The 24,833-nt window shown below is 56.0% G+C and overlaps 1 protein-coding gene across 2 annotated transcripts in view; it reads right to left on the reverse strand.

Annotated features, from left to right (window-relative positions):
* The window catches only part of MAD1L1 (mitotic arrest deficient 1 like 1), a 320,239-nt gene that overhangs the window by 82,614 nt on the left and 212,792 nt on the right, over positions 1 to 24,833 (reverse strand). For both annotated transcript variants that reach the window (XM_047089198.1, XM_047089199.1), the window contains one exon: positions 9,316 to 9,406. In XM_047089198.1, the coding sequence (XP_046945154.1) occupies positions 9,316 to 9,406 (91 nt within the window). The remainder of the gene's footprint in view (positions 1 to 9,315; positions 9,407 to 24,833) is intronic.

Raw genomic sequence — 24,833 nt, forward strand, 5'->3', positions numbered from 1 at the left:
GCTGTCCCCCATGTTAGAGCAGCACCCACACAGCAGACCCCAGCAAGGGGGACAGACACCCCACACCTAGCACCAGGGGCGCCAAACGACCGCTGCTCTGCTGGGGTCCATCCTCCCCTCTGGCCAAGCCACCCCAGGGACTCGTTCAGAAGGAACCTTGGACCCTAAGCCCTGGAACGGAGCTTGAACAGCAGACATCATGCCATGTCCCAGCGGGGCCCCCGAGTCGGAGGGAGGCCAGTCGGAGGATGGCAAGGAGGAGACAAAGGAGGGAGGCCAGCGCGGGGCCTGGAACAGACCTGGCCTGAAGCTCCGGTTACCTAAGCCCCTGGGCACCGGGCCGATGACCGCAACCCCCAGCGCCCTCGCTGGGGCTCCTACCGGGCAGCCCCCGCCCCCCCCCCCCCCCCCCCCCCGTCACCACAAACATTCCTAAAGGAAGCTGGAGGGGAGGGGGCAGGCCGGGCCGGATGCAGCAGGGGAAGGGGAGGGCCGCGCACAGACGAGGAGTCTACACTCTTCCCTAAGGGCCAGTGCAGGCTGCCCACGGGACATACGTGGATGCAGGCGCCAGGGAGAAAGGGCCTCTGGCAGCACGAGACGCCCCGAATGCCCTCTCTGCGGCACCCCTGCCTCCCGCCGCGCGGGCCAGAGCAGGGGACGCAGGCGCACGTGAGAAGCCCCTCTGCCAGCCCCTCGTCCGGGGTCGGGAGCATCTGACTCCGGCCAGAGGGCGCGGGCCTACGGCACCTGTGCGGCGTGTGCCACGCCCTCAGCTGTGGCCCTCGCAGCACAGGGGCCATGAATGGGTCTTCTGGAGGCGGCCCGGCTCTGTGGGCCCTGGGGACAGTGCCACGGTAGGGAGGACGGGAGCGTGCCAGACTCCGCCGAGGCCGAGGCGCCGCGGGCCGACCCCCAAGCTGGGCTTCCTCCCCAGCACCGAGGCCGACACGGCATGTCTACACGAGGTGACGCACCGCCACGAGGGCTGGGCGAAGCCGGCAGGGACAAGAGAGCGAGTTCCCCCGAGGCAGCCGACTCCAGAGCCCCCATCCGGTGGGAGCTGTGACCCGGTCAGGGGACACGGATCCAGGGTGCTGGTGGGGTCCGAGCGGGTGCTGGCCTCACAGGGAGGAAGGGGCCAGGTGTCCTGCGAGCCCTGAGCCAGTCGCAAAAACAAGAGCCCAGGGTAAGAGCTCCTGAAGCTGGTCGCACTGCTGCCCGTCCCACCTGTCCCGCCCCGGATACGCCCTGGCCTGACGGGCCTGAACGGACAGCTGTCGTGGCAGTAAGGCCCCGCGCCTGGCGTCAGAAGAACGGGTCTATCCCGGCCGGGCCCCAGGGGCTCAGGTCCGGGAGGGACACGAGGGGGTCACGGGGCACGAGGCCGCACCTGCCCTCCCTGCCCCCGGCCGGTCCCGAGACGCGGCCTCCGCCACCCGGCGAGGGCGAGGCTTGCAGCCAACGCTCTGCCCTCCGCCCGCCCGCCTCACGTGGCCGCTGCGACGCTGCGGGTCCCTCGTAAGAAAAATTCAACTGGCTTGAAAATGATAATTACGTATGACTTTTCAGCACGCCGCTCGTCTCTAGGTCTGTGGGGAGCCGGGTAACCCACGCGTGTGTCTAATGGCCTGGTGACGAGCAGACGGGGGTGAAGCGGGGTCGGCACGAAGTCTGAGGTGGCCGTGCCGGGCCCAAGTACGGCCAGCGGCACAGCGGGCGGGCCCGGCACCCTGAGGCCCATCCTGAGGCAGGGGCTCCAGGGACCCTCAGGGCGCCGAGAGGCCCCCTGTGCAGGCGCGGGGCCGGGCCGCCGGTCTGGGGGTCTGAGGCCCCGCGGAGACGCCGGCTGGCACCGGCTCGTGGGACGGGAAGGGGCTTGTTATTCAAGACACGTCCTTCTCATAAAAGAATCAGAAGAAATCAGCGCCTGTGGAAATGTCTCCTCACAAGTGCGCATCAGCAGGCCGGCTTTTTTTAGTCCTCGGCGTTAATAAACATGAGCGGCCGGGCGCCACGTTCGGGAGGGAGGTTCGGGCTCTTTCCTGAAGCGCCTTGTTTTACACGTACGTCGGGGAGCACAGGCCCGGGGCACGCGCCCGCTCGCTCACTCCGGGTATGAAGGGGCACACGCGGCCGCCACGAGCAGGGTCACGCACCTCCCGGGCGGGGCCCGGAGTCTGCGCGGCAGGGACACCGAAGATCCCCGCCCCAGAGGCAAATGACACAAGAAACGTTCAAAATGAAGACACAGCCGTAAAACGTGCCGGTGGGGCTCAAACAGGACCCCACAAACGCTTCCGTGCACGAGACTGACTGTCCTGTGACGTCCGGTCCCGGGAGGCTCACCGTCATCTTTCGTGAGACCTAACAAATTCTCAATTAGTTGGGGGGTGTGTTAATTCCAAAGGGCACATAAACATGAACAAGAGGCACTGGGAAAAATTTTGCTGGACGAGTCACGGGGCAGGCGGGAGGGGACGCATCAGCCCTGGGAGCGGCCCACACCCAGTGACACGCGGGCATCGCGGATCCAGGGCACGGCACCTGACACCATCCAGGACAGGCTTTGTGGACAGTGGTCCCGGGACCGCGAGGGGCCGCCTTTCAGGGAACAGGCTGATGTCAGGCTTCCTCCCTTGTAGAACTCCAGACCAAACCCGAACACCAAACCAGCCACGGATTTACACGTGAAAAACAAAACCACCACGAAGAACTCCTTCACCACCTGAAGCCAGAAGAGAATAGTAGGTAAACGCACCTATGTGAAAATTCAAATATCAAAATCTTCTTGGTAAAAAACACCTCAAGCAAAGCCAAAAGACAAATGATCAATTGGGAAAACCTGTTCACAACTTAAAAACACCTCAACTCCTTACAAGACAACGACTCCAAGAAATCAACAAGGACCACCAGAAAGCTGGACCACAGAGGACAACACCCATGACTCTCACGCTCACATAAAACACAGGGACCGAAGATCGAAAGCACACGGACCTAACCCCTGTCCACCTGCCGGGCCGGAAGATCTTCCCCTGTGACGGTGCACTCTGGGCTAGGCCGTGGGGAACCGGTGCTCTCCTGGGTCACCGTTGTCCCACAGCGTGGGGAGTGGTCACGGACGGACCGTCGTGACCAACCATCTGGCAGAATCGACCAGAATAAGTACCGGTGCCCTTCGATCTCATTATCTCCCTCCCGGAAATTTATCCCCCACACGCTTGCGCACACGGAAATGCTACACACAGGACGTGCACCACAGCCACGTTTAGGACCACGGAAAGGGAGGACGGTGCCTGCGTGGCCACTGACAGGGAGCGAGTGGAGCAAACCCCGGCACGCCACCGCCACAAGCTTGCAGCTGAGAAAACGAGGAGACAGCTCCCAGATACAGCGTACAGAGAACAAAAGGCACAGGATGGTTCGCCACAGGCTATCTTTTGAGTTAAAGGGGGGCGGGCACTACATTAGGAAAAAACTCAACCACCAGTCAAGGAGTTACTACACGGGAGGAAAGCCCGGAACGCTTCATGTACTTAACCCTCCCAGCCTCCGCGGGACTCGGGGGCCGGCGGCTGCACCCACCCCTGTGCGCTCCCCGCGCCTGTATGCCCCGAGAGCCCGGGCTGACACGCAGGCCCGAGGCTGGTGTGTGCAGGTGACCCGGTCAAGGTTACTGCCTTCAGAGCTCACGGTCCAGAGGGCTGACCCGCAAACAGGCCCCAGATGTGGCGTGAAGGCGATACCGAGCCGGCCCCGAAGGATGGGCGGGGCTGGTGGGCAGGCGTGGGGTGCCCCAGACGGCAAGTCGTGGGAGCCGGGGTGCAGGCCACGGCCAGGATCCTGAGGGAGAAGCCAGTGGGTGGCGGTGGGGACCCCTGTGTGGTCCCCACACAGTCCCCCAGGCTTTCAGGGCAGGCACGGGGGCTGACAGGGCAGCAGAAGGCCTGGGTCTCTGCTGAGGGGATGGGGGGTGTGGCTCATGGCAGCAGGTAGGGGTCCTGAAAGTTGGGGGAGGTGACTGAGTGACCTCTCCACACCTTGCGGCCGGTCACCAGCTTGTGACGCCGGGGTACCCCCTTCCCCCAGTGACGGAGGCCCTCACTGTGCGGCCGAGGAGGACCTTCAGGGGCTTTAGGAGCAGGGAGGGGGCGGTTCCGGAATAGCAGAGGCCAGCGCCTCTGGCCGAGGGCCAGTCTAGTGCCCTGCGCCCCCGTCACCTGGCTGACCTGGATGAAACCAACCCTCAGAGACATTAGCCCCTTCCTCACCCCCAGAGCAATCTCTGGGGCTCCCCCTATGCCCACACATCCCTAACACATGGCCTGTGGGGTTCGGCGCCCCGAGGAAGCAACACCCGGAGAGCATTTCAGAAGTGGGGGCAGTAGGCCAGTCAGGGGCAGGACAGGCCCAAGGGCGTGGTCAGCAGCCGGAGGGTCCAAAGGGGAAGAGCCAGAGGTGGGAGGGTTCTGAGAAGCAGAGGTCAGGCCTGAATTGGGCCCATGGCTCCCTGGCAAGTGAGAGCTGGTGGGAGCAGGTGGGAACAGGTGGGAGGAGGTGGGAGCAGATGGCAGGAAGTGGGAACAAGGGGGAGGAAGTGGGAACAGGGAGGAGGAGGAGGGAACCGATAGAAACAGGTGGGAAGGGGTGAGAGCAGGTGGGAGCAGGTGGGAACAGGAGGGAAGAGGCGAGAGCAGGTGGGAGCAGGTGGGAACAGGTGGGAGCAGGTGGGAACAGGTGGGAGAAGGTGGGAACAGATGGGAGGAGGTGGGAACAGGTAGGAGGAGGTGGGAGCACATGGGAGAAGGTGGGAATAGAGGGGAGGAGGTGAGGGCAGGTGGGAGGGAAGAGGCGAGAGCAGGTGGGAGCAGGTGGGAGAAGGTGGGAACGGGGGGGAGAGGTGAGAGCAGGTGGGAAGAGGTGAGAGCAGGTGGGAGCAGGTGGGAACAGGTGGGAGAAGGTGGGAACAGATGGGAGAAGGTGGGAACAGATGGGAGAAGGTGGGAACATGGGGGAGGAGGTGAGAGCAGGTGGGAACAGGTGGGAACAGGTGGGAACAAGTGGGACAGGAGAGGTCCAGCCCTGGGGGCCCAGGCCGGGCGGGAGGAACCCGCAGGTGAGAAGGAACCAGCGGGGGCCCCTGGGGGGCCATCACAGCATGGATCGGGAGAGGGCAGCGCAATATGAAGGGTGAGGGCCCCTCTCCCCCACCCCGTACTCAGGAGGGAGGAGGGAGACGAAGGCTGGGAGGGTCTGGTTCGACAGTGCCTGCCTGGTGACGCAGGGACGGGAGCGGAGACGTCTCCACAGGCACCGTGAGCTTTCCGCTCGCAGGCAACCCAGCAATTTTCTACCCACTCCGTTTCCAAAAAAGATACTTATTTCAAATGTCACCGGGCCGCAGTCTGGTCCCTTTCCCGTGCAGCACCGCCGGCTGGCTACGGCAGCCCCGCCCTGGCGCGGGGGGGAGCAGGCGCGAGGGGTGGGGGGGAGAGCGGGACCTCCACCCACCCCTGACCATCACCTGCCTGAATGAGCAGCGTAATCAGACAACATTGAGGGGCAGCGGGACGTGGGCTCAAACCCCAGAGATGAATTCTGCTTGATTACACGCACGCTGGAGCGTTTACAGGGAACGGTGCAGATGTTTGCAATTTGCTTTAAAATGCATCAAAAAAGTTAAAAAGATTGACGGATGGCAGAGGGGCGGCAGCCCGACACACATCAAGTGCTCGTGCCGGGACGCGGGTGGCGGGTTAGGGTCCGCACTGTGCAACTCGCTCGTCCGTGCTGTCCATTCCAGAACGCTCCTAAGACGCCGGGGCAGTGCGTGGCCGGGCCGTCTCGGTGCCCTCGGGGCGTCCGGCCTGGGCCAGCCTCCCCCGCGACCCAGAGCTGCCGCGCGTCCGGCCGCCTCTCGACGGTGCGTGGGGAGCCGGTGCGGCTCATTGCCGTCCGGCCCCAAGTCTGGCCCCTCGGACACACAAACGCCGAGGAGCACGTTTGTCTCCTTCGAGGGAAGACACGGGACGGTGGCATTGTTAGCACAGCAGCAGAGGCGCTGGCCGTGCTCAGCTGGCACGGGAGGCCCCCCGGCTGGGCGCTGCCCCCGAGGTCGCCGAGGTGGCCCTCCAGAGACCGGGCCCACAGCCTCCACCCTCCTCGGAGAGCGCCGACCGGAGTCAGGGCGGACGAGACCAGGGTGCCGTTCCTCCACCGTTCTGGTCCTGGGAGACCGAGGCCGGCGCAGGGGCGTGTGGGGCGGGGGCCCAGGCAGGGAGGACCAGGGCTGCGGCCGCCGGCCATCCTCGCTCTGCGGGCACCGACGCGCCACGAGTGTGTCCTGCAGCCCCCAGGTCCCGCGGGCACGCGGAGAGCGCACACCCGCCCCGCTTCCGGCCCGGAGGACGCGGCGCGTGTCCGACCCGCTCGGTCGCCAGAAGGGGCGTCGGTGACCCAGGCCCCCCCCCACCCCGAGGTCCACCGCCCTGGGCTGCGTCGGCGGTGCATCGGGACACCGCGACGGTGGGGACAGCCCGCCGCCCCGTCCGGGCTCCCAGAGGGCACAAGGCAGGAGGGGCACGCCCAGCTCCGAGCGGGAACGGAGCTCCGTCTCCTCATCAACCAGCTGTGAACTAATTACAAGAAGTTCTAACTAGTGGCTCCCTCTCCAAGCATATGTTCCCAATTAAGGCAAACTGCAGCTGATTTTAATCAATCTTCCGTGAAGCGGCCCATCTCGAAGCCTCTCCGCAGAGGGAACGAGGGCACGGAGGGGAGGGTGTCCGCACGGGAGCGCCCCGGCCGCACCGCCGTGCCAACGAGGTCGCGCCCCCCCCCCCCCCCCCGCCCTGGCGGCCACGGCCGGGCCACACTCCTGAGCTTGGCCCGGGGGAAGGCGGGGGGGGGGGGGTTCGGCGCCTCCAGAGCTCCGGCACAGAGGTGAAGGGGTGAGGCCTTCGCCCTCACGGTGGAGAAGACGGGAAATGGCAAGAGATGGACGGGGGGGATCTACCGAGGGCCACGTGGCGTCAGACGTGGCATGCCACCTCCCCGGAGCCCCACCTGGGCATCGCCATCCCGAAGTCCTAGAGGATGTACCCGATGTGCCGGGGGCTCCGATGGCAAAGCCCGACACGTCCACGACCACCCGGCCAAGGCACAGGACGGTGTTCTAGCTGAGAACCCCACGACGCCCCCCGTACCCACGTGTCCGAGTCACCCTCGGGCCCACTCGGCCACCGCCTGGACCCCAGTCAGGCACGTGAGTTCTCCGGGTCCGCTCTGGGTGACAGCACGACCGCCCACGCTGCTCTGACTCGCCGCCTGCGTTCCGGTCTGCCCCGCGGGGGGCCAGGTTCCAGGACGGGCCCGTCTGCCTACATCCTCCACGGGGCCCCGGGCTCACGGGGGCTCTTCGTGAGCTGGACGAGTGGACGGCATCCGGGTTGGACGGGAACTGCCACCAGCAAAGCCAGCGTCCAGACCCCCTGGGAGGGTCAGCTCAGCCCCGAGGTGCCGACCTTGCTCGCCCACATCACTGCACAACAGACCCGGGTCGGGGCAGCCGGTGGCGGTGGGGGGAGCAGACCGGGGGGTCCTCAGAGCTAAGGCTGGGCACCTGAGAATGGCAACTGGCTGTAGGGACGCGGCCCCGCGGCCGCGAGGGAGCTGGGCTCCGAGCCCTCTCCCGCCGGGTGCCCTCGGCCAAATTACGGACCCTTCCTGCTCGGAGGACCCGTGTCCGAGGACCGTGGACACAGGCCCGTGCGGCACAGCGACCGTGCGCGGCAGAGGCCGGTGCCAGTTGTGACAGGCGACACGAGCAGCCGGGAAACGGGGATCCTGGAGGGCCCCCGCATCACGCCGGCCTTCTGACAGGAGCCCCATTTGAGGCGCCCTGCTGGATTCGTGCCGGAACCGGGAACCTGGGGCGAGGCCGTCACGGACCTCCTCGTGCTGTGGTGTCTGGAGGCAGGACACGGCGCTGCTGTGGGACGAGCAGTCGGTCCCCCGACTCGAAGCGGTGGGAGGGAACGGGGCGCCCGTGAGGGGCCGCGGGACACCCACCTGGTGCAGAGGCGGCGGCCGGCTGTGGCGGTCTACAAGCCTCTGCCACCCCTGCCCCGGGGCCGTGGCACAGCTCGGGGAGCACCGCCATGCCTCCGCATAAGCACCTGAGCCCCCGGCGTGATGCAAACCCATCTCCACACGGCACCCCCCCCCCCAAACCTGCGCTGTGCCCCACCCACGCCCACAGGCAGGGACGCGGAGGCCGTCTGCCCCCTGTGGGCAGGAGCCCAGCCCCTCGGCCGGGAGCGGCCCCAGGACCCGCGCGTCTCCCGTCAGGGAGCAACACCGGAGACGGGCGAGCCATGGACACCCCGTCTCCCAGGGTGCTGGGGGCAAATGCCCCTCGGGCACAGCGCTCGCCAGCACCTTGCCTCAGCAGCCCCGCCTACGGCACGGCAGGCTCCCTGGGAAGGGCCTGGCAGGCCGCAGGCAGGAAAAAGGGACGTGAAGGATTTCAGCCGGCCTCACTGCGCCCCGACCCCGGGGACCCGGGGAGCCGTCAGCCCCGATCGCAGGCTGTGCCCGACCGAACACGCGGGAAGACGCCCACCCGCCCTGCTCTGACAGGGCCTGGCTGACAGGCCGCCCGGGGCCGACCTGCCAACAGCCCGGCTCTCCCTTCGGAGACCGCGGCCCAATTAGAGCGGTACGGGTCCCAGAGCTGAGCGCCGCCAGCCGCGGCTCCCGGCACCTCGCTTCATCAGACTTGTCACTTCCCCTGGCTCCAGGAATCGGTAATAAAAAAGAGATTTGATTTGCCTCTAATAGGTGTCAAGATAGAATCAATGGCCTGTCCAAAATCTGGGTAATCACGAATCTGCAGGTTTCTTGCCACGGAGCAATTCAGACGGGAGCATAAAAATGAAAAACAACGTAAAGGTGCACCGGCGTAAACAGAGCTGTGGCCTCCTGACTGCAGGCGGCGGGCACGGGCCTGGGCGCACGCCCGACCAGAGACCAGCCACGGGCCACGGCCGGTGCAGGGAGGGAGCGGGAGGGAGCAGGAGGACCGATGGAGCACGGGGCTGGGGCCACGGCTGGGACACCCTCCCCGATGTGCTCCGAGCACACGCCCCGGTGTGAGGGCCTGCGTATGGGGGTAGGTCGCGGCTTCGTGCAGTCTGGTGAACCAGAAGACGGGACGTCGGCGATGCGGGGAGAAACCGGAGGGCAGGGAGAACCTGTGGGAGAACGCCGCGTCCCGGGATAAGCCCCCGCCAGTGGCCGCCCGCCGGCACGCACCTGCAGGGTCAGCCGCTCGAGCTGCGCCTCCAGCGTCTTCTTCTCTTCCTCCAGGCGGCTGCGTTCCCCTTCCAGCTCCTCAATCTTCAACCTGCAAGGAGAGCCAGACCGTCAGGACACACACCACGGCCCGCGCGTCCACTCCTGCAGACAGGGCCCTGCCCGGATTGGGGGGGGGGGGTGTCACGCTCAGGCCTGGGGGCGGGGTGTGGCCCGCATGTCCGTTCTGATGAAGGGGGGGGGTCTCCACGGACCACAACTCGAGGGGGCAGGACAGATGGGAACCTGCACGCGTCCTGTGCTCGTCGGCCCACTCCCAGGACGCATGACCACGTATCATAGAGGACGCAGAACCACGGAGTCGACCCAGAGGGAGACGTGGGCTGCGGAGGGAAGCTAACTGGGGGGAAGCAGGCTCAGAGGGACCGTGCAGGGTCCCTTCTCCCTCGTGGGCCCGGACACCAAGGCCAGCGGCCGACAGAGGCGTGCGGCAGGTTTCAGCTCACGGTAACTAAGTGCGCCTATTTCTGTCTTCGTTTCCAGATTTTAATTTTTGAAAAGCACTATATTCACGTGATTTGGAAATACGTAAGTTTGTCCGGGAAGCAGCGTGCAGCACGTACAGAGGCTAAGGAACAGGGCCTTCCCACTACTAACCAGCTGGAGTGGAAAACTCACATTTCATAGATTATTCAGGAAGGTCTTGGCTCGGGAGCAAGAGATAATTATCTCTAGACAGAGAAGTGCTCCAGGACGGCCTAGCAAATCACACAAGATCAGAAAGGACCAAAACTCTTTCCAAGAAACCTAATTACGTCTCTGAAAAAAGCTCGGGAAGATTTATACGAATACAAAAACATTCAGAATCAAACAAGCCAAAATTTACAATGTCTGCCAACTAATCAAAGACTACTAGGCATTAAAAGAAGCAGGAAAATATGACCCGTAATGAGGAAAATAGTCAATCAGTTGAAACCCACCACGAACTGCAGCATTAAGCAACATCCAAGGACATCGAAACGGTTATTGCAACCGTCCGCTGCTCAACAGCTCAGCACAGAGACGGAGTCACGAGCAAGACGGCCCCAGTTCCTGGAGGGGTGAGCCCCAGCGCCCGAGACCACAGACACGCTGGGCGGGTAACGCCAGAGCAGACTGTGCAGGAGGAAAGCCTACGCACTGGAAGACCCCAGAAAGAACGATACAAACCAACACACGGAACAAAACACCCAAAACGATCCCAAGTAAAAGAGAGAGGAAAAGGGACATTTGAGGCTGACAAGACGGTCACCGAGGTGTGCGGGGCAACTTCACGGAGCACAGCGGCCGCCTGGGTGGAGCCCCGAAGGAAAGGGCGGGAGGCAGACCCTGGGAGACGAAGCGTCAGCTTTGATGACGAGCACACACAGATCCGAGACGCTCGGCAACCCCCCAGCACAAGACACACGGGAAACGGCCCCAGCGCACCTAGTAACCTAACGGCTCAAAAAGCCGCCAGCGGAAGGGAGAGATGTCACGTACAGAGGAATAAAGCGGATTTCTCATCAGACACAATGCAAGTGAGAAAGGGAAGAGAAAGCTTTAAAATACTGAAATGAATGGGAAAATACCAACCGAGAATTCGACCGCCGGTGAAAATAATCACAAAGAAAAGCAACATAAAGATGTTCTCAGACAAACCACACCTGCAAGGACTCGTCACCAACAGACCCGCTCCCCGAGGGGGTCAGGGGAGGCCCTTCTGGCAGGGGGGCAGGGACGCCAGAGGGAGGCACGGGTCCACGTAAAGGAGCGAGGCGCAGCGGAACCGCGACTGCGTGGGCCAACGTGTGGCTGTCAAGGACGCTTGATGTCCGGCTGACATCCGCTACCACGTGTGTCTCAGGCGTCCGAGAGTGACTGCGCTATTACGGACACCACAAGATGCTCGCCGTGGTCGTGGTCTGTCGCTGCACAAAGTCACCACAGGATCACCAGCTGCATGTCACAACCCTGTGCTGTATGTCACATCCCCGTGACCTACTATTTTATGACTGGAGGTCTGTACTCTGAATCCCCTCTATCTCCCCGCTCATTATCTAGGCGTCTGTGCGTTTCTTTTGTTTTTTTAGATTCTACGTGGGAATCAGATCACACGGCATTTGTTTTCCTGTCTCAGTTCACTCAGCATCATACCCTCTGGGTCCATCCACGTCGTTGCAAATGGCAAGATCTCATCCTTCTTTATGGCTGAGTAATATTCCACGTGTATATACGCCACGTGTTCCAGCCAAGATATGAAAGCAAATTGCTATCTTTTAACAAGATTAGTTGTTGAAACAAAACTAACAAAAATGTACTGGGTCTAAGATAAAAATACAAGTGGAATGTGTGACACACGTAGCAGAGGCCGGAGGGGAAAACAGACGATGTAGTTAGGAGGCTGTGTGCCTGACGGTAGAACATCGCTCGCAGGCAGACCGTGATCAGCGGGAGGCGTGTACCATGCACCCCACAACAAGCCCTAAAATAACAAGGAGTGACAACCGGTAAGCAAGAAAAGGAAATAAAGTGAAATAATAAAACACACGCAACGATTTAGAAAGAAGCCAGGAAAATGGGAAACGAAGAGGAAGGGACGGGTGGACGGCAGTAAGGTGACAAGACAAGACCCCGTCGTACCGGCTGCCACAGGACACGTCAACAGTCCACACACCCAGTTAAACGCAGGCTACCCACGCGGACGAAGCAGCAACCCCCCGTTACGTCACCCCCGGCATGAAGCGGCAAACGGACGTGAGCCGCTAACACTGGGAAAACCAACAGAGAAAGCCGGAGAGGCCCCTAGAACCACAGAGAATTTCAGAGCCAACAGCGGCGCCGACAAGGGAACTGTGTGATGGTGCGGAGGCCGAGTGGCCAAGAGAACAGTATCGTCCGGAACACCTACGCGCTAGGGAAAGCCCTTCGACAGGTGCAGCAACCCTGGTAGAAACACACACAGAAATATCCGAGCCCGCAATCGGAGCCCGAGATTTCGACGTCAGTCTCTCAACAGCTGATGGAACGATGAGCAGAAAACCCGGAAGGATGAAGTAGACAGGCGCTGGACCCAAGCATCCCGCAGCAACACCGTGACCACGAGAGCAGAGGGCACGGCCCTCTCGGGCGCACACACAGGTTGACCAACACAGACACAGGCTGGCCCACGCAAGGAGGCTCAACCTACTGGGAAGGGTATTAGTCATTCGAAATCTCTCCTGCGGCCAGAATGGCGCTAAGTGATCCACGCAAGGACACCCGGGAAACGCGACTCACAACTGCACGCAGGAACACGGAGCGTGCGGGGCTCAACCTGGAAAACCCGTCCGAGACCTGCCCTCTGACAAGCACGAGGTCGTCCGCCGAGCTGAGAGGCGCTGACGTGGGCCCAAACGCGAGGGGATACACGTGGTCGTGGCTGGAAGGCTCCCTTGCTGGGATCTCACGATTCCCCGTACTGCCCGAAAGAGTCCACACCGACCCAGTCAAACCCCACACGTTTCTTTGTACAACCGGACAGTTGATTGTAACAATCATGGGGAAGTGTCACAGCCCCGGAACGCCCAAAGCAGCACCGGGGAGAAGGCTGGAGAGCTAACACCCAATCTCAAGAACTGCCATCAAGTCACGGCAACCAAAACAGCGCTGCCCTCGAGCCGCACCGACGAAACACAGCAGGGCCCGGAAACAGACCCCTACGTGCAGACGACGTATTTTGATAAATATTCGAAGGCAATCCAGTGTAGAAGGGGTGTCTTTTTAACAAATGGTGCTGGCGCAGCTGCGTGTTCATTTTTCTAAAGGCCCTAAAGTCTGTATTTTGTACAATATAAACAAAACTAACTCAAGATGGAGATATAAACCCACATATAAGTCGAAAAAGGGTAAAATTGCCAAAAAACGTAGGGGGAACCCTGTGAATCACAGCTACGGTATCCAAATCACAATCAAAGAAGAAAACAGATAAGACTTCTCTTTAAAAGCCTTCATGAAGACAATGCAACGACAAGCCGCAGAATGGGAGGGAACATTCGCAAAGCAAGTAAGTCTCCGGCAAAGGACTTGCGCCCACAATCTGCAAGGGACTCTGCAGACTTAGCGAAAAGCAACCAAGTAAAAAACGGACGGTACTTAGAACACTTTGCCAAACCAGATGCCAGACGACGACAAAAACAGGCAAAGATGCTCGTGTCGTCAGTCGTCAGGGAGACAAAATTCAAACCACCACGAGCCGCAGCGCACCTGTCAGGATCGCGGTGAGAGAGGCGGACGGGCCCAGGGCCGGCGAGGAGTCAGTGGTGGCGGGGACGCTAACTGGTGCGGCCTCCTGGAGACACGCGGATCCAAAGAAAACGGCCGCGTACACGCGCCAGCCATCCCACGACCCGGTGGTGTCCCGCCGGAGTCTACACAAGGACCTCCTCTGTAACGTCAAGCGGCTCTGCTTACAACAGCCGCGAGCCGGGGGAGAGTGAGTGGCCAACAAGGGCACACGGACGCGAACAGTCCCCGGCCGTAAAAAGGACCACGGCACAGATGTGTGTTCGCAGTAAGGCAGACACGGAAGGGTGGCCACCGTGTGACTCCATTCATATTCAACGTCACCAAAGGCCAACCAGTCTCTAGGACTGAGAGCACATCAGCGGCTGCCTGGGGAGGAGGAGGAGGAGGGATGGGTTCCAGCCAGGCCAGAGGAAAGGTTGGGGGTGACGGACAGGTCCGCCACCTTGAGCCTGGTTGGCACAGCAGGGTGTGCGGGCGTGTGCGTGTGCAAACGTCACACTGTGCGCTTCATATTTTTAAAACTTTTTTAATGTTCATTTTATTTTTGACACAGAGAGGGACAGCATGAGTGGGGGAGGGGCAGAGAGAGAGGGAGACACAGAATCGGAAGCCTCGAGATCATGACCTGAGCCGAAGCCGGACGCTCGACTGACTGAGCCACCCAGGCGCCCCACTGCGCGCTTTAAATACGTGCAGTTTGCCGTACGTCAGTTACACCCCAAGAAGGCTGTGAAAACACCTGCCGACCCCACGCTTCACACCTGAGCGAGCACTGCTTCTCTGCTGGCTCGGGGCGTCTCGGAGGGACAGACCTGGAGGCGTGAGCTGCCCCGCCCCAGGGAGGTGTCCCCAGGGGCGTGGGGCGGGCCCGGCACCCAAGGCCACGTCCCTCCGGGAAGCCGCCGTCTGCGGGCAGGACCCCTGCACGTCAGGGGCAGGCTGCATGAGAAGCCCCGCTGGGCCCCGATTAAAACCGGACGCTACGGACTCTGAAGGCTCGTGAGCAAACGTTCTCAGGGGCTAAATTCAAATAAGCGCGTGCACGCAGCTGCGGGCCCATCGATAAAATGGCTTGTGATCCATCCCGCTGTCAGAGAACAAACCCGCATAAACAACGCTTGTTTACGTGTCTTCAGGCGGGGCCCCTCCCCTCCCCCGTCCTCCTCTTGAGGCGAACCGCCACCTTGCTGAGGGAGAAAATGAACCCGTGTGTGTTCACCAGCTCACAGGGCGGCTTCGCCTTCAGAGGCTTCGAAGCGATCGGCTGTGGCCTAAGTTTCTTGAGACTGACTGGCTCCACGTTCTCTAGACGAGGAGGGCGCTACATAAACCGAACGACATCCCAGATGGCTTCTGGAAAAGACTAAGCGAGTCAAGGCAGGGTGTGCGTGCGTGCGTGTGTGCAACAGGCTAGGATGAGGTAGCTGTTAATTGTTCTCGCTGGACTAAAGAAAGGGTAACGGCGGGGCGAGGGGTGCCGGTGCTCGGGCCCCCGAACGGCCTGAAGAAGGGACAGCCAGTGGCCCTGGAGGACAGCTGGAAAAGCACGTGGCCCACGACGCACCATCCAGGCTGAGCGCCCCCAGATCCCACAGCCGACGCACTGCCCGCTCCTTCCTCCCTGACAGGCCCTGACCATCCACCGGGGACTAGGCCACCACACTGTCACCGCAGGCCTCTCCGTTCCCTCTGGCACACGCCCGCCCTGTGTTTCCAGCACAGAGCCAATGTTGGGCCCCACGGGCAGAGGGGATCAAGTGCGCAGACGGCAACCATCCGTGTCCCGCACTAGGAGGCTGGAGCACGGAGAGGGTGACGGCCCTGCTCCGGACTCATTCAGACAAGGAGGGGGCGTCCTGCTACGGACTGAACGTCTGTGTCTCCCCACATTCTTAGGTTGAGGCCCCAACCCCCGTGTGATGGAGCGTGCAGGGAACTAGGGTCAGGTGAGGTCACGAGGGTGGGACCCTGTGACGGGCCAAGTGTCCTGGAAAGAGCGAACCCCGAGAGCTTGTGCGCGCTGTCCCCCGGTGGCGAGCGCCTGGTGGGAAGGCGTGGCCCGCAGCCACAACAGTCCTCTCCGGCAACAACCACGCGGGACCGTGGCCTCAGACTTGCAGCCTCCGACAGAGAGGACGTAAACGCCCGTTGCTTACGCCACCCGGGCTGGAGCCTCTGCTGTGGTGGCCCGAGCACAGATTGCAGATTTGGCCGTTAGGGGAGGGGGCCCAGTGACAAGTCCCTGACCGTGGGGACACGGCTCTGGAGCTGGTGATAGGCAGAGGCTGCGGGGAGCTTGGCTGAGCCACGTGCCTGTGTCGTGCGGAAGGCAGCACCGGCACGCGGCTGTTCAGCTGAGATTTCCGAGCGGAGTGCGGAAAGGGTGGCTTGCGACTCAATGCAAACGAAGGACGTGTGTCAGGAAGGAAGTGCCAGCATCCCGTACGGACCCCTGGTCTCATGTGACGGGAGGGCCCCACCCCTGTGCCCTTCCTCCCTTCAGCCGAGAACCTAGGTCTCCCCACGACACACGTGAGACATGCCCGGCCTGGAGACCGTCCACGGCCGCCTGACCAGTGCTGCCAGGGTCACGAGACACAGAAGGATGGGGACGCTGCCCAGGAGCGGAGGCGGCAGGGGTGACCAAAACCAAGGCAGGGCCTAGACCGGACGTCAGGGGGCAGACAAAGTAGTGCCGACAACGGAGGGCGTCACAGGCTCACGGCAAACATGCCACAGGAGCGGAACACGCCGGCGACGCGGGAACACAGGCAGGGCTCGGCTGAGCTCTCTGTCCTACTCTCGAGAGCTTCCGGCAGATCGAGCCCATTCCAGCAGCGCCTGGGGGCTCAGCCGGCGGAGGGTCCGACTCTGCTCAGGTCACGGTCTCACGGTTCGTGAGTTCAGGCCCCGCATCGCGCTCTGTGCTGTCAGTGTGGAGTCTGCTTGGGATTCTCTCTCTCTCTCTCTCTCTCTCTCTCTCTATCTGTCTCCCTACCCAATATAAATAAATAAACTTAAAAAAAAACTTATTCCAAAGTGAACGGTTGGCACGAAGTCACCCTGGACAAGATACTTACTCTCTCCCTTCCTTCACCCATAAAATTGGGATAATAGTGCAACCTGTGTACTTCCAGTTTGTTTTGAGAATCCAACGTGTCACTGCAAGTAAACTATTTAAAGCTGTGCTTGGGCAGGTAGTAAGGGCTCACGAGAGAAAAATAAAACAGAACGGAAGGATGGAAGGAGCAAGAGGACAAGTCCAAGCGGTCGTGCGCAGGAGGCTCTGGGGCAGGTGACCAGACGACTGCCTGCCGGGAAAGGGCTAGGACACAAACGCAGGGGCGCACCTCCGAGACACCGCGGGCTCGGTCCCAGAACACCGCAGTAAAGCAAATGTCACAATAAAGCGAATCAAATGAATTCTTTGGTTTCCCAGTGCACGTAAAAGCTAGGTTTACGACACACTGCAGCCTACTCACAAGGCGGTCACATCGGGTCTGCAAAAACGCACAGGCCTTAATTAAAAATACTTTATTGCTCATAGTGCTAACCATCGTCTCAGCTTCAGTGATTATAACCACTGATCGCCAATCATACTACACATAATAATGAAAAAGTCCCAACTATTGCGAGAATGCCCAAAATGTGACACAACACATGCTGCTCGTTTGCCGGGACACAACCACGCTAACCGTACTTCCTCCTAGAAGCAGAGCTGCGTCAGGCACGAAGCACGACGCGGCAGAAGGACGGGGGAGCGCGAGTGCGGCTGGACACGGTGATGAGCACGACCCACAGGCAGGAGGGCTGAACAGGACCATCCGCCGAGTGGATCTAACAGGAACTGGTACAACGCACCAGCGAACGACAACACAATCCCTCTCCGGGACAGAGCACATTTGGGGCATTTAACAAACCTTAACAAATTTTTTAAACTGGCATTACACAAACTACATTCACAGACCACAAGGGAATGAAACCAGATGCCAGTGACACGACAGGAAAATCCCCACACATCTGCAAATCTAACAACACACATCAAAACAATAGGTCGTTTAGCAAAACGACTGAGATTATAAACTACGTTTACCTGAACGAAACGAGAGCACAGCATCCAAAAAGGTGGGACGCGGCTGAAGAAGTGCTCGGAGCGAACTTTGTAGCCGTGAACGCTTATATTACAAACCAAGATCTCAAATCAATAATCTAAGCCTCCACCTCAAGAGACTAGGAAGAAGGAAAGAATATATACCAGGAGCGGGCAGAAGGAAGGATAGACACGGAGCAGAAGTTAACGAAACAGAAAACAGAAAAGCAAAGAGAGAAAGGGGAGAAAGCAGACACCAGTTCTGTGAAGAAGCCTGTTAAACAGCGAACGTCCGGCAAGGCTGCAAAGACCAGAGAACACGGAGAACGTGAGGTAATAACGTCGGGAAGGAGAGGCTCCCGCTGTGGGTCCTGTGCAGACAGAACGGGAAATGTATACAGCACCACACACAGGCCCTGACAACTTACATGGGACGCACCAATTCTCCCAGGTACCCAAATTCTCTGAGACAAATTACCCAGCCTGGGTATTTCTGTGACTGGCGGAGGGATGACATCGTGAGTGAAAAACCACACGCACCAAGGACGCCTGGGTGGCTCAGTCGGTTAGGCCTCTGACCCTCGATTCGGCTCAGGTCACGATCTCCACGGTTTATGAGTTCAAGCCCCGCGTCGGGCTCTGCACTGACAGCGCTGAGCCTTCTTGGGATTCTCTCTCTCCCCCTCTCTGTGCCCCTCCCCTGCTCGTGCTCTCTCAAAATAAATAAAAATATTTTTTACAGATTAAAAAAAAAAAAAACCCACACACAACAGAAATACCCAGCCTTAGATGGTTTGCCTGGGTGCAAACTTTTAAAAAGGAAGTAATGCCAGATCCACACATCCCTTCCAGAAAACAAAAGAGGACGGAATGCTTACTAACCCATTTCACAAGGTCAGTATTATGGTGATAAAAACCAGACAAGAACAGTGCGAGAAAGCTGTAAGGCCAGGATCCCTCATGAGTACAGACACAAAAATCATCAGCAAGAAATAAGCAAGTTGAATCCAGCAATATGTAAAAAGGACAATGCATTAGGGGCGCCTGGGTGGCTCAGTCGATTGGGTGATCTACTCGAGTTAGGCTCAGGTCATGATACCAGGGTAACGGGATTGAGCCCTATGTGGGGCTCTGCGGGAAGCGTGGAGCCTGCTAAATATTCTCTGTCTCTCTCTCTCTCTCTCTCTCTCTAAAGTAAAAAAAAAAACATTAAAAAGGACCATACGTTATAACCAGGGAGGGTTTACCTAGGGTGTCAAGCAGGTTTAACACTGAAAAATAAATCAATATAATCTGCCATGCTGACAGTGTAAAGAGGAAAAACCACATCGTATCAATCAATTCAAAGAAAAAACAGAACTTGAAAAAATTCAATATCCATTCATTTCAAATCAAGACTAGAAGTGAGCTTTTACATCCTGATGAAAGACCTACAAAGGGGGTGCCTGGGTGCCTCAGTCAGTTAAGTGTCCAACTGAGGTTCGAGTCATGATCTCAGTTTGAGAGTTGGAGCCCGTGTCAGTCTCTGTGTTGACAGCTCGGAGCCTGGAGCTGCTTCAGATTCTGTGTCTCCCTCTCTCTCTGCCCCTCACTTGCTCACAGTTCATCTCCCTCAAAAATGAATAAATGCTAAAAAAAAAAAAAAAAAAAAAAAAAAAAAAAAAAAGACACCTACAAAAAGCCTACATTATTTCCAGTGGCTTCAGACTGAACATCTCCCCACATCCAAGACCAGGAACAAGGCGAAGGCATCCGCCCTCCTCACCCCACAGCAACGTCACACTTGAAGTCTCAATCAGCACAAAGTATAAGTGGAGGAGACCAAAGGCATACTTCTTGGTGAAGATGTAAAACTAACCAAGTTCATAGACAACAGAATATCTATGTAGAAAATCCCAAGGAATTAAACACAATTAAACAAACAAAAACCCTCACAGAACTGATAATTTAGTAAGGTTGCAGGCTATAAGATGAATAACTAAAAAGTCAATCATTTCTATGTGATCAAAAAACAAAACAAAGCAAAATTTAGAACAGATATAAAAAAGACACACTTGGGTCCAAATCTATTAAAATATGCAGAACCTGTATACTGAAAATACGAAACGCTAATGTAAGAAACGAAAGACCTAGATAAATAGAGATGCATACCATGTTCATGGAGGGAGGACCCAGCATGGTGCAGAATCGGTTCTTCCCAAACTGAAGGTGTCCACTTAACACAATACCGATTCAACTCCCAGCAGGGTTATTTTTGTAGATATAGCCAAACTGTCCTAGCATTTCTTTGGAAATTCAGAGGAACTAGAATAGCTAAAATGATTTTGAAAAAGAAGAATGAAATTGGAAGAGTCATACCACCTGATTTAAAACTTGCCATAAGACTGTGGTCACCAGGAAAACGGCGGTGAGACAAACATGTGGATCAACACGGACACAGAAGCAATTCAGTGAAGGGACGCCTGAACATCTTGAGGTAAAGAATAAAATAAAATAAATAAACGTTGACCTAAACTTCACATCTCATACAAAATTTAACGGAGCGTGGATCAAGGAGTTAAACGTAAAATGTAGAATTCCTGTTCTTTTAAAGATTTTATTAAGATGAAAAATCACACTACGGACTAAGAGAAGGTAGTTCCAAGTCACATTTGACAGATATGTCTGAAATGCATAAAGGACTCGCAAAATTCAAAAGTAAGTTAAGAAAACAAAAATAAAACTGGGTGAAAGATGGCTAAAATATCTGAACAGACATTTCACCAAGGAGGACAAGCAGATGGCAAGTAAGCAATGAACAGATGTTCAACATCAGCGCCCATTTGGGAGCCACGCGTGAAACCTACGATGAGACACTGCACACCTGTGGGACAGCTGGCATTAAAAATACCACCAACACCAAGCACAGACTAGGATGTGGGTATTTCTGTTCAAGGAACTGTCAGACCATTCTCCAAAGCTAAACATTACCCAAGGTATTACCCAGAAATGGGACACCTGGGTATCTACCCCAGAGGAAGGAAGACTTAGGCCCCCCCCCCCGACACAATCTACACACAGCTGTTTACAGCAGCTCTAGTCAAGATGGCTCCAGATTGGAAACAGCATAAATCCCCGTCAACAAGTAAATGGATACAGTCTTTTTTTAAAAGCTGTGGTGCATCCACAGAGTAGAATGGGACGCAGCCACACAAGGGAGCAACTATACCCAGACAGAAAATGAGCACAGAAGCAGCACACTTGGATAACACTACAAACCAACTAGACCAACCACAGGGTGCGTGTCCTTGTCAAGTGCACACGGGATCTCCTCCGGTACAGACCACGTGTTAGGCCACGAAACAAGTCTTAATACGTTCGATTTATTAATTTGGTGGAATTAATTCAATGGAATTGAAGTAAGAATCAATAATGGAAGAAAAAATGGAAAACACATATGTGGAAACAAAACAACACAGTCTTAACCAACAGGTCAGAGAAGAAATCAAAGGAAATTAGAAAATACTTGGAGATGAATAAAAACAAGACACGAGATACCCACACTTAGGGGGCACAGTGAAAGCAGTGCTCAGAGAGGAATTTGTAGCCATAAATGCCTACGTTAAAAAAGAAGAGAGTTCAAACCAATAACCGTAACTGCCTTCAGGAAATAGAAAAAGAAGGGCTTATTACACTCAAAGCTAGTTGAAGGAAGAAAATATTAAAGATTAGAACAGAGATGAATTAAGTAAAGAAGAGCGAGAAAATCAATAAAGCCAAAAGTTGATTATTTGAAAAGATCAACAAAATTAACAAAACTTCAGTTGAAATGACTAACTGAAAAAAAAAAAAAAGAGAAGACTCAAATTATTAAATCAGAAATGAAAGACAAGACCCCACTTCTAATTTTATAGAAATAACAAGGATTGCCAAAGAAGACTGTGGACAACTATATATAGATTGGATAAGCAAGACGAAACAGACAAGTTCCTAGCAATTCACAAACTACCAAAACTGACTCAGGAAGAAACAAAAATCTGAGCTGACCAACAACCGGTAAGGAAACAACAACAATAACGCGTAGGACCAGATGGCTTCACGGGTGAATTCTCCCCAACATTCACAAGGGAATTAACACAATTCCCTTCCAAATTCTTCCAAAAAGTGAAAGAGAAGAAAACTCTCCCAAATTCATTCTAAGAGACCAGCATTATGGTGATACTACAAGCGAGGCAAAATACCACAAGGAAACTACAGGTCACTGACCCTTATTGAACAGAGGGGTGAGAACCCTTAACAAGACACTAGCAGACTGAATTCAGCACCATGACCATGGGGGATTTATACCAGGAACGCAAGGTTGTCTCAACATGTGAACATCAACCAGAGCAATACACCCCATTAACATAACGAAGGGGAAGAAACCCACATGATCATCTCAGCAAATGTAGAGAAAGAGAAAGCATTTGACAAATCCATCAACACTCAACCAACTAAGCACAGAGGGGAACTTCAACATGAAAAAGGGCATTTTTGAAAAAACCCAGAACTATTACCAATCTCAACGGCACAAGGTTGAGAGGTTTTCCCATAAGACCAGAAATAAGACAGGGATGCCCGCTGGGGCACCTGGGCAGCTCAGGTGGTTCAGCGCCCGACTCCTGATTTCAGCTCAGGTCATGATCTCATGGTCTGTGAGTTCGAGCCCATGCTGACAGTGTGGAGCCTGCTTGGGATTCTTTCTCTCTCCCTCTCTCTCAAAATAAATAAACTTACAAAAGAAAAATAAACAAGGATGCCAGCTTTTACCACTTCCACTCAATATACTACGAGAAGTTCTAGCCAGAGCATTTAGTAATAAAAACAAATATAAGGTATCCATTTTAGAAAGGAAGAAGTAAAACTATCTATATTTGCAGCTGCCACGATCTAGAAAACCCAAATAATCTGAAAAACCAACACTTGTTAGAGGTAATAAATGCATTCAGGAAGCTGCAAGTTACAAAATCAATATGCAAATTCAGTTATATTTCTATCTACCAGTAATTAAGAACCTGAAAAGGAAATTAAGGAAACAATTCCAGGGGCACCTGGGTGGCTCAGTCAGTTAAACGTCTGACTCCTGATTTTTGGCTTGGGTCATGATCTCACGGTTCATGAGTTCGACCCTGCATTGGGCTCTGTGTGACAAGTGAGGAGCCTGCTTGGGATTCTCTCTCCTTCACTCAAAATAAATAAATAAACTTAAAAAGAAATCAATTCCATTTATAACAGTGTCAAAAAGAACAAAATACTTAGGAATTAATTTACCCAGGGAGGTAAAGTTTTATATACTGAAAACTGCTAAACATTGCCAAATGAAATAGGAAAAAAAAAAAAAAAAGGCAAGCCAAAAAAAAAAAAATAAATAAATAAATGGAAGGCATCCCATGTTCATGGATAGGAAGACTTTAGTGTGGTTAAGATGCTGGAAGAGTCCAAATAATCCTGAAAAGGAACAATGAAGCTGGAAGATGATGCTTTCTGATTTTAAAACATACTAGAACGCAACAGCAGTCAGAAAAGCCAGTGTCAAAAGATTTCGTATCATAGGATTCCATTCTTTGGCCAGTACTGACAAAAAATGGAGAATGTGGTTGTCACATGGTTACAAAGGGGATTTTGAGGTGATGAAATTATCTGGTTCTCTGACTAGGGGGTGATTAAACATCACGGAATTGTACAACCCCCCACCCCACAAAAAGGGGAATTTTACTATAGAACAATTTTTAAGGTGAAATACAAAACATCTCCTGGTAACATTCTGCATTTTATTGGGATGGTGAATGCACGCACGTGTGCACTTCTGTCAAACATGCCTACAGCACCTGGTGGGGGTGAAGGTGTGGGGAGTACTTTTATTGTGGACTTTCTTTAGAAGTGAAGGCACACAGTGGTAATAAAAAAGCAGACTGGTTTTTATTTGGTGTCATTACTGTTTCAACCTTGTCCAAAGAGAACACAGCGTCTTAGACCTGCGCCCTGGTGGGCAAGTGCACTACCCCACCCTGCTACTCCACCAGCCGTCCAACCGTGCATTCTTCTGTGTGTTCCTCATGCCTCTGTAGAACCGTGGCTTCTCAAACGCTCGTGGACTGTTTCTGGAATTCTGCAGGCTAACGCAGAGAGGGCACAAGGTGCAGACAGAGCCCGGCCCACAGAAGGACCGCATCAGCATTAGCAGCTTTGAGCACAATTATTACCACCACTACCAGAGCCAGGAGCCATCCTCACTCTCAAAACCATGGTGCATCCGAATCCTAGACGCGAGCAGACTCCCACAGTCTAAATACTGTCAGGCTTCAGAGACCCAGAAAACACGCTTGCACGCGTGTCAAAAAGTGGATAACAGTAAACGCCTGTCCTTTGTGGCCTGTTTTTTGTTTTTGTTTTTACATTTATTTTTGAGAGACAGAGAGAGGCAGAGCACGAGCCGAGCCGGGGAGGGGCAGAGAGAGAGGGAGACACAGAATCGGAAGCAGGCTCCAGGCTCCGAGCTGTCAGCACAGAGCCCGACGCGGGGCTTGAACCCAGGAGCTGTGAGACCATGACCTGAGCCGAAGTCAGATGCTCAACCGACTGAGCCACCCAGGCGCCCCCCCTTGTGTGGCTTGTTCTTAATGGCTGAAAATTTGAAACAACTCAAGCTCTAAAAGTGGGTTAGTTAAGTATACTTTGGAACAAACCATGCATTAACATTTATAGTCTGTAAAAACATGGGAAAGTGTCATGTCATCAAGCGGAGAAACACGGTTTGAACGAGGGGCTTGCTTCACTGTTTATAAAACAGCAAGACTCGAGGTAAAGCTGAGGGTTCCAACAGACATGTGCGTGCAGTCTCCCAAAACCTTACTCAAACGAGACTCCATGTTTTCCTTACTTTTCTTCCTCAGCTTTGCACTCCCAAGGGGACAAAGAAAATAAAGGAAGGGACAACATCAAAAAACCTTTAGAAGCTGGAAAGCAGACGGAGGAGTGGTAAACAACTCAAAAGCTCAATCCTAGGCCAGTGGAGGGAAAGCCAAGAAACTTCTCAGGAGTCTCAGGACTGGGCATGACCAGCAGTCACTTCTAGAGACAGGGAGAAAATAGGGCTCCAGCTGGA

This window comes from Lynx rufus, unplaced genomic scaffold (genome assembly GCF_022079265.1).
Source record: "Lynx rufus isolate CCGP_SWC_20201006 ecotype Redwood Valley unplaced genomic scaffold, mLynRuf1.p SCAF_27, whole genome shotgun sequence".
NCBI classification, from domain to species: domain Eukaryota; kingdom Metazoa; phylum Chordata; class Mammalia; order Carnivora; family Felidae; genus Lynx; species Lynx rufus.